Raw genomic sequence first — 15,264 nt, forward strand, 5'->3', positions numbered from 1 at the left:
ACATATCCGACCCACACAACCCACACAGTCAGTTCGGCAGTTTATTGACCGTCTCCGTCTCCATTGGCATTGGCAGAATGTTTGCTCTCAAGACCTTTGTTTGCCGGCTTAAATGTCTTCATCTTTATCTCGTTTACCCTCAAATTTGTTTGTATTTTGTCTGCTTAACTGCCAAAACATTCGAGCTATGAGTTTATTTTTAAGTTTTATGTCCGCCAACATCTACACACAAGTATTTCGAGACTTTCGAGACTGGAAGGACTTGGCCCGGCCAATTGAATGCGACAGTTGGTCAAGTTGGCAAGTTTCACTCTGTCTTTGACTCCGCCTCGGGTAAGCTTAACTTTTTTGGCTTCTTTCGGCCGAGAAATACTCGAACTGGAAATTAATTTTGTTTCTCGGTCACATTTTCAAAGATCTGAATTGGTTTACTATTTTCAATCAGAACCTAAAGTAGCTCAATTTGTTTGCTGGTCTGCAAAAACTAGTAAATGAAATCCAATGGATTTAAAACCCCTTTCGAAAGTGTAATCGGATATGCTTCGTAACTTATTTTTACGCGACTGCATTTTTTACTTACCAATAACTTCCAATTCTGCTGCCGCTATTAATGTATGAAATGAGGGCGCATCCGCCGATACTTCGCAACTGTATTTACCGGATGTAGCCATTGTTACCGCGTCGAGGACCACTTGGCTCTCGTTCGAGGACACGCGCTGCAAAAAAGTTAACAAAAACACAGGTGCTGAGTGGGGGCCGAAATAAAATGTATTTTTTAACTGCCCAAAGCTCACAGATTCGCATATTTATTTATACACATCCTTCTTGTTGGCCCGATGGAAATTTTCAACAAACGTATCTCATTGGATTACTTCCGGCTTCCATATATATTCTTTTTACACATATTTAATGGGGATTTCAATAATTGAGATGGAAGTGTGTATACGGGTTTTTATGCTTAATCCTTATTTTTTAAACGTATAATCATTTTAAACCTAAAGGAAAATCAGTAACAAGAGCGGAGTTAATTTATTAAATAAAATTTGCTTCTAGGCCCAAGTAATATCACAAAAGATTTCCTTTTCATAAATAAATCTCTATAATCAGCAAATAGTTCCTTAAAAGCTATAAATCTTTGTTGGATTTGCAGAATTTATTTTTTAGATGGAGTGAATATTGGTACACACACATCAAAAATATTTTCTTTCACAATCTTTTAAACCCGTTTTTAATGTTTATATAACATTCTCAACTGTATATTTGTATATAGTATTTCCATTCTTTTTGTATTTTTCTTCCCTATTGGATGCAAACAATTCTATTCTGCCGTTATTTCCACCATATTCAATATAGAGCAGCTCTTCAAATGAAAAGAATGCTGTTTTCTCGTATTTTTTGTCACATGAGTTGGAAACAGAAATTTGAATGAAAAATACGACGCATACACACACACAAAAGCAGTGAGCAAATAAATAAAATGCCAACGTGTTTCTTTATACGCCTGAATAATTTTCAAACCAATTTAAAAATGCCAATATTTATTGAAAAATATTCCCGTCCACCCCGAACGCATTTCGAAACTGAAAAACTACGAGTAAAAAACAAAACTCAACAGGACCCGAAAGGGAATCTAAAAGTTCAGCTGCCCACGTGTGCCTGCATGTGGGCTTCTGTTTTTCCGGCTTCTAACTGCCATGAAGCGGAAGTTAAAAACCGTGTTTTGATTTGATTGCGCATTGAAATTTCACATGTGTCTGCCCCTCCTTGTTAACTGTAGCGTTTCGTTCGATTTGAATGCCCTGGAAATGCAAATGTTTTACATTGTTAAAGCCGCAACCCGTTTAGTTTAGTTTAATTTATTTGCCTTCGATTTTTGCTCTTGTTTATCCCCTCTTTTATTGGCTTTCCAAATGGCATGAGAAAACTAAAATAAAAATCTATGGCAATAATATAGTTTGCCGGGCCAGATTTTATGGAATTTTCGCTGTTCGATGGTAAGCAAAACAAGAAAGAAAGTTAGCTTGGGGGAGCCGAAGCTTTTATACTCTAGCTGTCATGTCAAATGTCAAGCCAAATGCATAAAGGCTAAACAACATCGAAGTAATAATCATCCCATTTATTTTTCCATGTTTTTGTTTGTTGAATATATGATAGTATAGTGACCTTTTCAATAAATTTATTTATTTATTTAAAAAAAAATAATATACCTAATCATGCAATTTGGTAGAGAATTAATAAACAAACTTTAAAAAGTTATAGGCTTGGAATCAGTAATTGAAACTATTATTCCCTCTGCAAGGGTTGAAAAAGGGGTGTGATTTGGAAGTCTGTATGCATTGAAAAATGTATAGACAATTTTTTAAAATAAATATTGTTTATATAACAACATACGGTAACATTAAATAAATTAAAGCCTTTTCCATGTAATAAAAAAGGCTAATAGTAGTTAATAGAATGTAGTTTTCAACTTACTCTCACTTTGACGCCTGGGAAGTGAAAGACCTTCATGGGCGGCGTTTCCTTGGGAGTGTACCGATAGAACTCTCGTCGGCCCTTATACCATTTCACGGAGTACAGACTATCATCCTCGATATCGTAGAAACATTTCAGGATGGCCTTCTCACTACGCCTCACGGCATGTGGAACCCTCACCCGGACATCTTTTAGTGCCGCGGTCAGATCTGAAATGAAACAATAAGAAGGCAAATCTGAAAAACAATCCTCCAACAATTATATTCAATTATTTAAAACTGCCAGGCTTTCAGCGAAAAGGGACTGAACAAACAAGTCCCGTGGGCCGTGTCTAATAGAAATCAACTGCAGGCGATAAAAAATCATCGCGATTCGCATTTTTAATTCACTGTTTGTTTTTGTTTTATTATCAATTTAATTCTTTTTTCTCTGTTTCTTCGTTTTGGTTTACGGCGTTGTGCATAATTTATGGGGGACATTTTGTGTTTTATTATTTGGAATTTTTATTAAATAAATCCCCAAACGGATTTTATTGAGTCGACAATTCCCACGATATTTTAGATGGGGCTTTACCCTTTCGGTTGAATAGGTACACTGAATTATAGACTGGATTACCAATTTGCAAATTTTGGTGTTTCGTTTTGCAAATGCGTTGTTTTTTTTTAATCCGCCTAGAATATTATCATTTTAAACTCCTTTGTATTGCGTACTTCAACTAAATCAAATTATTACGTATTTCTGTTTAAAAGAGTAGCTCAATATCGGCTACTTTCTATTGGAGTTCAAGCATTTTTAATATCTAGTCTGATCACGTATTGACATGGCTTTCGGCATGGTTTTATGCCACAAATCTCTAACTGACTGAGCACTCACATACCAATATGTTCGCACAGACTCTCCATATATGTACATATGTATTTATATATTTTTGGTTATTTCTGGCATTCGTACGTATGGCTGATTTCCTGTTTTATTACCATCGAATTTTTTAGGTCCTTGCTTGGCATTATAAATCAGTTTATAAATGGCAAAGGGCAAAAATGACGATGCGTAAACACCCGTTTCCTTCCACCTGTTTGCATTTATTGTTTTTCCGCGATAAAATATAAATAAATTGCAGCCTGATTATGTGAGATGAACTTAAAAATGATTTTATCCGCTTGTCGTAAAATATGTAACGCTGCTGAAAGGCCATCAAACATTTGTCACGCGTTTATGAACTCACCAGAGGACGAATATTTGATTTTTTATGTGTAGGATAATCGTTTATTGGGGATTAAATATTAAAACAAGTGTCTAAGGGAATTGCACTTTAGAGAGAAATTTGTATAAACATGAAATCCTACACTTAAATTATTGTTGGAATGGGGAATGGGACCCTTGAAACCCTGAAAAACCTGTCATATCCTGAGGGCCCCTTCATGTCTCCTGTTTGCCAATTGCACTGCACCTATGTTGCCATTATAAAGCCATTTCCCCCGACTGCAACTCAATTCCCTTTCATTAGGTTAGTCCTTCAGGTTGCTTCACTGTCATTTAGCGGCTTCCGCCTTCTGTGGCTTCCATTTCATGCCACACTAAATAGACAAGGTTGCAACAATCCGGCAACAAATGAATGTCCAAACAAGTCGGCACGACTGTGGGAGGTGCTTTGTAAATCCCATCAAATAACTGTAATTGCAAAGTTTTTACAGCCAGACACGAGGAGCACGCCTACGAAGACCCCAAACCTCCGATTCCCCCAACTCGCAAGGACAATGCACATGCAACCCGACCATTTGTCGGGGAACAAAAGGGGGAGGGAGGAAAAAAGGGGTGGGATCCCAAAGGACTCCTACGGAGGAGGTGGAACTACGTCCCCACAACGTGTGCAATAAATATGAATAACGAGCACAACGTGAGTGGCACACAAAGTAAAAACAAGACCACACTCGACATCGCAGTGGCAGTGAAAAGGCAGATTCAGCAGGACATCCCTGCCCGTCCTACTCTACACCAAATCCTTGGGGAGCATCCAACCTCATTGTTGGCGACACGCGGCGGCAAATATTTGCCTCTGCCGCTGCCTTTTGTTTAAATCTTGTTTATGCAACATGCATGGCATATATTAAGAAGTGCCGACCGGACTCGAGTGTCAAGCAAATGTCCAGCAGCGCTCTGATTTACACCCGGCCACCATTTTGCCGCCAGATGGAAGTGCTTCGAGTGTCGGTTCGGTTAACAGATTGCTTTGCGGCTTGGCTACATTTGTGCAGTCCAAGGACTTTGGTTAGAAAAGGCGACATCGGATAATCGAATTAGTAAATAGAAATAGCGCTTTACGGTTAGAAATTCCTCTTGAAAAATGTTTAACCTTCTAAGTATTATATATAATACAGAACTTTAAATTGTACATTTAAAAGTTGCACTCCTTAAGTTTGACACACTTGAACTGCTCACTTGCCCCTTGTGGAAACTAAATTGAGTTTAGAACCTAGCACATCCTTTCATGACTCTTAGTTGCTTAGTTGCTGAAATTATGACACTTTCTGTCAAAGCATATTTCGGAAACTTACGGCCAGCTAATTGAAAAGAGTAAAACTAAGCAGAAGGAAGTTTGGCCGGCACTATGACCTCCCGAGCTGCCACATAATTTCCCTTCCACTTGAACTCTCTGGCCAAGAAAAGCATTTGCCTGACTGACCACACAGTGTACACGAAGGAACTGGCGAGCAACTATGAGTTTCTTGGCCAAGTGGAAACTTTGCAAAGTACAAGTTTATGGAGCTTGGCTTTCGAGTTACACTTACACTTATGCAACAGTTGGGCCACGAAGACGGCAAACTGGCATTTTAATTTTCTATTAGCAGGAAACTTGGGGTTGTGCGGCACTTAACCCCCGACCCACAGCCATACCCTTACCCTCTCCTCAAAGTTATCGGTGGGATATCTGGCGCCAAATTCATCATAATTTGCGCTGACGTTGAAAATGTAAAACCCTATTTGGCTGTAACCCAATATGGAACCCCAGCTTTGGCTTTAGATCCCAACAGACTAGACCACCACATCGGGCACTATTAGTGTCTCGACATTGTGCAGTCATTATTCAGTCAGATTTGACTGCCATCTGGGGTTATCAGCCTGCCGTTCCGAAACAGAGGGAGGTTTATATTCAGGCGGACCTGACGCCAACGCGTCGGGGATGCTCCTTCGTCCTTAGTCCTTTTGGGGGTGGCTTGAAAAATTGTTGACAATTTCAGCTTAATGCATTTTTATGTCACTTCTTCTGGTTTAGCGAAAATGAATGCTCCTGCTGTTGTTTGTCCTGCACAAACACAAACAGAGACCCACTCCGTCAGTCACTCATACACACACACACACACACACACATGAGCTGTAGTCCTTGCAGTCGCAGAACCACCAATTCTGACCAAGTCCTGCCTCGTCCTTTGCCAGATCGCTGGAGCCATTCAACGAGGACATCCAGGACTCCGTCTGTGTCTGTGTTCTTTGTGTTGATTATGAAATTTAAGCAGAAAAACCCGTGACAGTCTGGCCGCCCCTCTCTTTTGTTTACGCTTAAAGAGTTGGCCGCTTGGTGTTTGGCTTTTAATGGCACATTTTCCACTTTTCGTTTGGCTTTTCTGGGGGATGCTACATTGCGATTTAATGTCTTCCGCTCTGTGATTGCGAACAGATTCGCGGAACGGCAATTTCCTGGTAAAATTTATCACAGCATTTTGTTGAATAAAAATAAAACTCTCGTTATTGATTTAAGTCAAGCTATTTCTTGACAATCAGCTTCTAAATCTTTTAAATCGTACAATCAGATAAAGAAGACGCTAAAGCAAATCCAACAAGTTTCAGCCACTTCTTCTTCAGAGTGAAAAACCCAAAGCCAACTTAACATCCTTGGCCATTTATTTAAAAACTAAATAAGACAAGCATCGCTAAATCGCCAACTAAGCTCATAAAATCCCACGAACAAGTGCCCGAGTGTAAAGCAACGTGGGAAATGTTCAAGTATGAGAAAAAAGAATAGAAAGAAAATAGATAGTTGGGTGGCAAATAGAAGGTGGCGGGGTGAAAGGCTATGAAAAAGTGCAAGGATCAAACAGCTGAAAGTGAGGCACACTCGCATAGCTGGGCTAAATAATAAAGGAAAATGGAAAAAGAAAAACTCGAGCCTTCAGAATAAGCAGAAAAACGAAGGGAGCAGCGTGTCGTGTGGTGTCTGGTCACCTTTTATAGTAAAACCTACTCCTTAAAAAGCTCGACTCCCGTTTCTAATCTAACACTGGAAATTGTGCAGGAATTTGTTGCAATGAGCTTTTTATTATCCCTTTTCGATCTTCTGTATTTGTGTGTGTGTGTGTGTGTTTGTAATACTAGTTCCTCTTTTTTGGCGATTTTTGCTCGCTTTTGCATTCATTTTCCGATGTGAGAGGCGAAAATTGCAGTGCCAGCGTGTTTTTCCTCGCACGGAGCACAGGTGGAAATTTATACTGTAGCCGTGTTTTCCACGCCCCCAAACACACACACACATGCACACATACAAACACACTCAGTATGTTGCGCCCAGACGTTCAAATTATTTGAGGATTTGTTAAATTTCCCGGGCTTTCTCTGCATTTTTTGTCCACCAACCTATTTTATTTTTTACACAATTTGTCGTGGCAAGGCGAACAAAATGGGCCACACAAGTGTCTGTTAAATGGTCGTTTAGGCCGAGGGGAACTCCATTCGTGGACTGGGCGGGTTCAAGGTTTCTTTTTCTCTTTTGCCTTTTCTATCGCGAAAAGAGCTGCTGACTTGTTGACCTGTAAATAACTTGAGTTTAACGAAGAGATTAACGTTCCAGATTCGCTGGCGAATTTTATACATTTTTTGTGAGGTCCTATTTTAGGGGAATAAAAGGGAGCGTTTGGGTTTGTGACTGTAAAAAAATGGCAAGGGAGATTTACGAATTGCTGAAAGGAGTTGGTGAAGCCAAAGATTTTATATAACAAATTCAGATCGATGATTAAGCTTTAGTTTGTTTTTAAACAACTTGCCTATTTATTTTATTGAAGTTTAGTATATTCAATCATAATATGTATCATATCTTAGTTTCTACTCTTGATATATTCTTATATCCTATGCTACGCCATAGAACAAACAATTATTTTAATTTTACCCATTTATCAAAATAATCGTAAATCTTTTACCATAAAAACTATTCCACATATCCAATCTCGAAGAAATGGAAACATTATCAAGCAACCCCCATGTCATTGTATATATCTTTATTTTCTAATCTCACCCACTCAATGGACTTAACCCACCCCCTGCACACCCACACACCATCCACCCCCGGGGATTAACCCTCTTTTGCCGGAACAGAATTTACTTGTAAGATGGAGAGACTGGAAGCACGCGTAATTTTTAATTTACCATGACATAAATCGTATAAAACTGTCAAAGTCACTAAAAGCACGAAGCAACAGCCTGTCCCCGCCGACTGCAGTGTCCTTTGTCCTGCGACCTCCTTGGGGGCACAAATTACGTCCCAAACACACAGAAGGGTGTCGAAAGTCAACAGAGGAGCGGTTGCAAAAAAGGTAGAGGGGCCAATGGAGCGACTTCAAAACAAAACAAAGACGCCCCTCCCACGGAGCAGGATGTCGGCCCAGGACTCGGGGACTGGCATTAATAAGTAAATCTTCAGCATGTGACGGCTATCAGTGGCACTTCCGCTTCCCCAGGACCCAACTCGATATACTATATAGTATGTATGTATGTATGTATATGTTTGTCCGCCCGCTCGCAAGTAAACCGAAGCCATTTATATTTTATCTTGTCCTTGTCGTCGGTTCATGCGGAGCGAACTTCTCTAAAGTTCCCAGCCACTGTGAAATGAAGTTGCCAGTCCCCAGGATCTAGGGAATTCCCCAGAATATCTACGTGTGCGTGTGTGTGTATTTGTGTGTGTTTTTGGCCGGAAGTTGCAATTCCTGCCCTCAATGCCTATAAATTTAACTTAGTCTTTTGCGGAACTTCTTCGCCAGCCGCCTCAGTGGCTTTTGTTGTTTTGTCATGTTTTGTTATCCTATTTGTCCTGGCCAAAAGTAAGTCCGGCCAGGACCTGCAGATCCGACATACATTCTGGCTTGACTTAACACTCTGGCTGTTGATTTTCGGTCGAGGATTGCATTAGTTTAATTAGGTGAACAAAGGTGACAGCATCCAAGATAGATGCGGTCAATTTGTTTGCCCAGGCTCTTAACCCGAAGTCGTATAGTTTGTGACTTAGTTTAAATTCTTAATGCTAGTTTTACACTTAAGGTTTGAGAAATTGCAAAATGCAAAATAAATAGCTGATTGCTTTACTTCTAAACAAAGTACTAGAAAAAATCTAAAAAAGGTGTATAAAACTATGGTTAATAGTCCATAGTTTAATTAATTAACTTCATTAATTATTTAACAGAAAAGGTGCGAATTCAAAGATATTTTTCTGTTTTAAAATAAATTCATCTAATCACTTTAAAAATCTCAGCAAGGAACTCAAACGAATTTCATAACTTCAACATGACTTTATTTATTTTCTCTAATGCAAAGCCCCTTAATGATCTGAACAATAGAGGAAAACAAAGCTTTGATGAGAGCATTTCCAGGGAATAGACTTGTCTGGCATATTTGGCCAAACGCTGTGAGTGACATTATGATAACCCAATGACAGCTATTTGCCAAATCAGAAATGTCAGCGGGGTGGGGGAGGTCTTGTGTAAATCAATTGATTGGCAATGCGTTTTGATTGCCAGCCAAAATTTGGCCCGGACACGCGACGGGATGTAGAGAAGATTTGTGGCCGAGGGTGAATCGTTTTGGTTGGAGTTTTTGTGCCACGAGAAGGGGATTCTCCCCTCTTTAATATATTATTGTTCGACATGCACAGGAACAGGCTTCTTTATTGTCTAGAAATCAGCAGGCAATGCTGCCGAAGGGGGCTGCGATAAATCCAAATGAATTGAAATTGCAAATTAAAACGGCTTGCGTTAATTTCCACTTGCCTGCTGCAGTTCAATGACACAAATAACCGAAATGGGAAAAGCCCGAAATGGAGTTTTCTTTTGATTTCGGGCGTAGTGGCAGCTGGCAATTTATTGAAAGACGAATTTTTGGCTCTGTTCTGACAGCCTTAATTCGCTTTGATTTGTTTAGCCTGGCGGGAAACAAAATGTTCAATAAAAGTTTGCCATTCGAAGTGGAGCGAAGATTTGCCATTAGTGAAAACGAGTTTGCTAGGCAAAGTTGGATTAAAATGTTTGCCATTGAAAAGTAGTAATTAATTGCTGCGTATTTATGTGAAAACTTGTCGTTCCTCGATTTTTAATTGGCTATTACTAATATTTATGTTTTATTCAAATAAATGTAGGTGCTTTCCATATCAGACAGTTTACCTATTTTGCTTAGAGGAAAATAATTTTATAAAAATAATAAAGAAGGCGCTCTAAACTGATAATCGGCTTATATTGTTGGTCTTACAGGCACTCAACCGAACCATTTCCTTTATGAATGAGTGTGCAATATTCTCTTAGAAATACGCTTATCTTTCTGGCTTATATTCAGTTTTTTGGCTTGCGAATGCCTCTCATACATATGTTCCATGTCATGTTTTCCCTCTTGATTTATTTTAATATTTTATTATATTTCTCGTTTGATGCAGAATGCATCTGGGATTTTTTCTCACCGCACTTTTTGGCTTCAAATATTCTTCATACTCTTGTTAACAAGATTTTGCCTTTCATATGAAAAAATCATTTTTTTTTTATATTAATTTTTTCTCAAAGATAAATATTGCTTGGATTGAAATCAATTTTACATGCATATTTCCTTTTTGTTTTTTATGAAATGCTAAAGTAATTTTTATATTCTTGAATCTTGAAGCAGATTGTTAGATGGGTGCTTGTGGGTTTCTTTAATATGCTTAATAAACAAAAGCAAAAATATACATAACTACTTTGGTAAAAGAAAAACTTGACGAATTTGATTGGTAAAAACAGAGCATTAGTATTTCCCAGCTTAATGTGAAGGCTTCATTGCCTTGACCTGAAATGCTTATGTCAAATGCACTTTTTCCCAGTGCTCCAATAAAAGGGGGTCAAAGTTAACAGCAAATTAAAGCCAAATTACCTGTCAGGAACACAATACCCATTTGCCATATACATATATACATAGGTGCCTAGATATATGCATGCATCAAACATCAGGCTGTTTGGCATTGCTTGGCCTACCGCAACAACAATAAACGTGGACGACCCACTGGGTGGGTGACTCGAATGGCTGGTTGGGGTTGTTTGGGGCCGGACAATTACCGTTGAGGCCAGGAGGCAGACACCGCAGAACAATAGTTTCCTGTTTCCTGAGTGCTAAAGTTTTCATATGTCTGACCCATGGAGCACCGCCTTTCCAACCGTACTTTTCCCAATTTAACACCCCCAACCACCCACCGGGCAATTCTTAATATGACTGCCACATGTGAGGGAAATCGAGTCGGGTTCGCATGCTCAAATTATTACACAGAACAAAATAAATAAAATATTAAATACAAACACAAAATGATATTTATATTAAAATATATATTTGAAACATATTTAAAAGTGTTTTCTACCAAAAAAAAATAAAGTAAAAATATATATATATTTAAATAGAAAATCATTCGCAGTGTTGGGAGAACTTGTGTCCCAATTGGAACATTTTTAATGCAATTTTCACCTAGCTAGGGAAATTCCCCCAATTCGTCCCTCTTGTCGTTCTCTTGACGTAATTACTAAATACTCTTGGCGCGTTCTGTGTCCTGGTCAGGTCCCTTCTTCCTGCACTCTGCTGATTTTTCTCGTCCTACACTCCTCTTTGTTACTTATTTTCTTATCGTCTCGGATTTGTGGCCGCAAAATGTTTCGTGAGCTTTTGTTTGGAATTTGGCTAGCTCGGCTTTCATTTTTCTTATTTGTCTGGATATGGGTTTTTCCTCCTCGCCTTCTTTGTTCTTTCCTTTTTTTTCCTCAGCCGCCTGCGGTCTATTTTGGTTGGCATTCCTTAAGTACAAGCGTGTGCCATGTTTATTTTTAATTAATTTTCCCTAAGCAGTCTAAGACTTTGCCACCGCCCACAGCCGAAAATCTCCTGCTGGCCGGGGGGAAACTCACTGTAGCTCTCCACTTAGTGTTTTCTTTTCTGTTTTGTTAATTTTTGCAATTTTCTACTTAATTACCTAACGGGTTTTGAGCAGAAGCCAGTCTCTCCTGCCATTAGAGGCCAGCCGCATAAATGGTAATTGTGGTAATTGCGAGAGCCAAACAAAAGCTGATAATTTTCCAGGAAATACGTGAAAATTGTACTGAAATTATATTCTCCCTTTAATTTATTTATTAAATTTTAAAATTCAAACGATTGATTTCTTCTAAGTTAATAATGAACTTTGCTAACTATACACGAAGGAATGTACTTAATTAAAAGTTGCGCGATGAACGCTTATGATTCATTGCACAGAGCCGTCGGCAGAGTCCTTGGTCCTGCCAACATTCTAGTCGCATTCCCATTAGACCGAGATTCAATTCCGGTACGCTGGCCTGTCGGAACGTTCCGCTAATCGTGCAAATTTCAAGCACAATTGAAGCCAGCTCAATTAAACCCACAGACATTGCCACGGGATGGAGGGAAATGGAAAATCACGGCGCTTCTATTGCTCGACTATTTCCCGGCCCGAATATTCGCTCGAGGATTCCGTTGGCCAGGGTCGAATTAAGTTGAAATTAGCCAGGTTTAAAGTATAATGAGCGAATATGTGATTAATTGTTTCTCCAAGAAATTGATAGGAGCAGGAGGGCTGACCGAAATGTCTCTTAATTAACTTTTCTTTATTGACTCCGCGAATTAGTCTAATTGGTCACTTGTCACTCGACACCTGAACGGCTCCTTGAAAGCGGCATTTTCTTGTTACTTCCCATTCGGAAAATTCATTCTCTGTCCCAGGACTCGCTTCGCTGATTGCCAGACTGTAGCATTAAATAATCTTTTATCAATTCCCTAAAGCATTGTCAACAACAATTGAGGCCGGTCTTGGGGGCCTCTCAACGATTTGTCACAAAGCGATTTCTGCTTATTTTCACAATAATTCCATTTGTCCTTTTGATAGCAAACAACAAAAAACTTTTCCATTCTGTTCTCGAACGACCGCAAAGTTTCAATTACTTGAACTAATTTATTAATGTTGCTGAAATGTTATTCGGGGACTTGTATTTCTGGCTGCCTGCATCAGCATACTTTGGAGCTGGAATTTAGGATCTAAGTGGACCAAAGTTATTTTTTTTAAATTTAAATCGAATGAAATAGTTTAAATTCTTGCAGAGGAATGTTAGATGTAAAGGTTATCTGAAATTTGTATTACATTAATTTTATTATTTTTTCTTTTAACATTATAAAAAATACCAGTATATTTTTTTTGAACTATTTTAATTATAAAATGGAGCTTCAGTTTACCCATTGTTAAATGAACTTTGACTCCACTTGTTTCCATAAAATGAATGTCAGCCATGACTGCTAATTGATGGCTAATTCTGACAGACTTAAAGCCATGCTCCTGTTGAGGGAAATCAATTTGACTTTAATTAGTATGCCAGACATGTTGGTGCTGGAAGCACTTATTTTACAGAGTGCCGAGAATAATAAAATGCCCCACTGAAGCTGCATAATTTTTGGCGGTAATTTAATTTACACTTTTTAAAAGCGGAAGTTCATCCCGTTATTATAATAAAATATTTTCAAAACTATATAGAAAACGCGAAGTTCTAGTGAAAATTTGTGCAACAGCTATAAAATATTTGACAAGCAAAGTAAAACTTTTGCGACTAATAAAAAGCGGAAACGACGCGAAAACCGGATGGGAAAAGAGAGCATTTTGACTTCAAACATCAGCGGGAAATGTGTCTTGTCTGCCAGTCTATTGGCTGTTTTCCCCCTTTGGCTCCGCGCTGCGAAAATAAATAATAAATATGGCATGTAGTAAATGTAAATGCGCTGTGGAAATTCCATAAATTCAAAGGCACAGCTGCGCATTCCCTTCATGACATTTAACACTTTGGCAAACAGCAGAACGGCGATTCGGTGAGGCGGCAAGTTAGCAAGCCATTCAAATGCACTTGAGATTCCCGAAGCAACAGCTGTGTCCTTCCGAGGACCAAGTAAAAAGGATTCCCGTCAGCGATGGCAGCGTGACGTGATTGGCATTGACAATTGGCCACCGCCAGTTGGAAATTAGTTGGAAACTATTTTCAGATGCCAAGGCCAAGTGATTAATGATGGTGATCTAATATTGTGAAACGTGATTCGATTGCTTGAAGTATTTATTTATATCAGGGAAAGGAAGCTGAGCTTTTTTAATATATAAGATAATGTTTATATAAATAAGTTACGGTTTATATTTGTCTTGGTTTTATATAGGTTTTCGATTAGATAATATAACTTATTTCTACTACAAGATTTCAATTTTTTGTTGGGTATTAATTGACCCACTTTTAAAAACCCTCTCACGATGTCATCTCTTTTGAATAAAATGGAATCTGCTGACTGGTTGGCGTGCGAAGGCGCCAAATCCAAATTAAATAAGATTTGTTTGGCTGCCGTTCAAAGATGCCGAACGGCAGGTCAGGTCAGGTCCTTCTGGCCACCCGCAGGATGTCTTTGCCTGCCAGCGGCAAATATCCTTGGCCCTCTGGCTCCATGGCTTTAACTTTCGTTGATGGCACCGACCCGATGCCGCGCATTTTAATGAGTCAAAAACACTGAACACCGAACGGCTGAACGGCTGAGTTGGGGGCGTGAGATGTCGGATTGTTTGCCAACAAACATGCGTCAAGTTCAAGTTGGCGTGTGAAAGGCAAGAAACCGCCTCTGCCAGAGCCGAAAAATAAGAAACCAGTGGGAAAAGTGAAGAGGGAAGCAAACACAAGAGAGGGACAAAAGTTTTTATCATGACGTCTTGGCCTTAATTTCGAGTTTCAGTCTCGGCTTTCGAGGTTTTTGGTGTCGGCCACATTGTGTCGTTTCGAATTGTTTGCTGGGCGGGTCCCAAGAAAAATGTGTTTAGAATGCGGAAAACTTGTTGAAAATTGAGTTTTGTGTGAAGTTTTATTCATTGATTTGTGGCTACATGTGGCTGGGTGGAGTGCGGTCTTCGGTGGAGTTCTGTGGCGTGGAAAATATGCGTAAGCCGTGAGGGTGTGGTTTTGCGAAGTAAATTACTCAAGGGCCACCTAATTGTCTCCTAAAAGTGGGCTTTAAGTTTCGAAGTTTGTTTAGTTATAGAAACTTATAATATTCTTTTCGACTTTTAAGTGAAATATTGTGTGACTTTTCCGTTTGGAAATCCCCTTTCAATATTAACTAATTAGTAAAGACCGTTTCTAATACCACTTTAGAGAGGTATCAATTAAATTGACAGAAATTCTTGGGGCTAACTTGCCACACTCTCCGATAGATCGTTCCCCCTCCCAACTTTCCGGGAATGTCAGTCGCAATTGGCGAATGCCAGAGCTGTGGAAAGTTTCCGTATGACCCGCTAGTGGCATTCGATACGTACGTGTTTATTGGAAACCCGGTTGCACGTTCATTATTTGAGGTCACAACAATAGTGAAAGCATTTGCCATGACGAAATGTGCAATAATTTTTAGCTCGAAACTTTTGTTACGAACGAAGCCGCCACAGTTCGATGTTACGACATGGAGATGGCATTGAGTGCGGGGAATTTTTAATCAATAACTTTGATTGCTTTC

The 15,264-nt window shown here is 39.2% G+C and overlaps 1 protein-coding gene across 2 annotated transcripts in view; it reads right to left on the reverse strand.

The window, feature by feature from the left end:
- LOC108098165 overlaps positions 1-15,264 on the reverse strand; it is a 32,231-nt gene that overhangs the window by 4,949 nt on the left and 12,018 nt on the right. For both annotated transcript variants that reach the window (XM_043208408.1, XM_043208407.1), the window contains exons 3-4: positions 2,473-2,681; positions 581-716 (exon numbers count right to left, since the gene is read on the reverse strand). In XM_043208408.1, the coding sequence (XP_043064343.1) occupies positions 581-716; positions 2,473-2,681 (345 nt within the window). The remainder of the gene's footprint in view (positions 1-580; positions 717-2,472; positions 2,682-15,264) is intronic.

The sequence above is a fragment of the Drosophila ficusphila genome, unplaced genomic scaffold, assembly GCF_018152265.1.
Source record: "Drosophila ficusphila isolate 14025-0441.05 unplaced genomic scaffold, ASM1815226v1 contig_436, whole genome shotgun sequence".
Lineage (NCBI taxonomy): Eukaryota > Metazoa > Arthropoda > Insecta > Diptera > Drosophilidae > Drosophila > Drosophila ficusphila.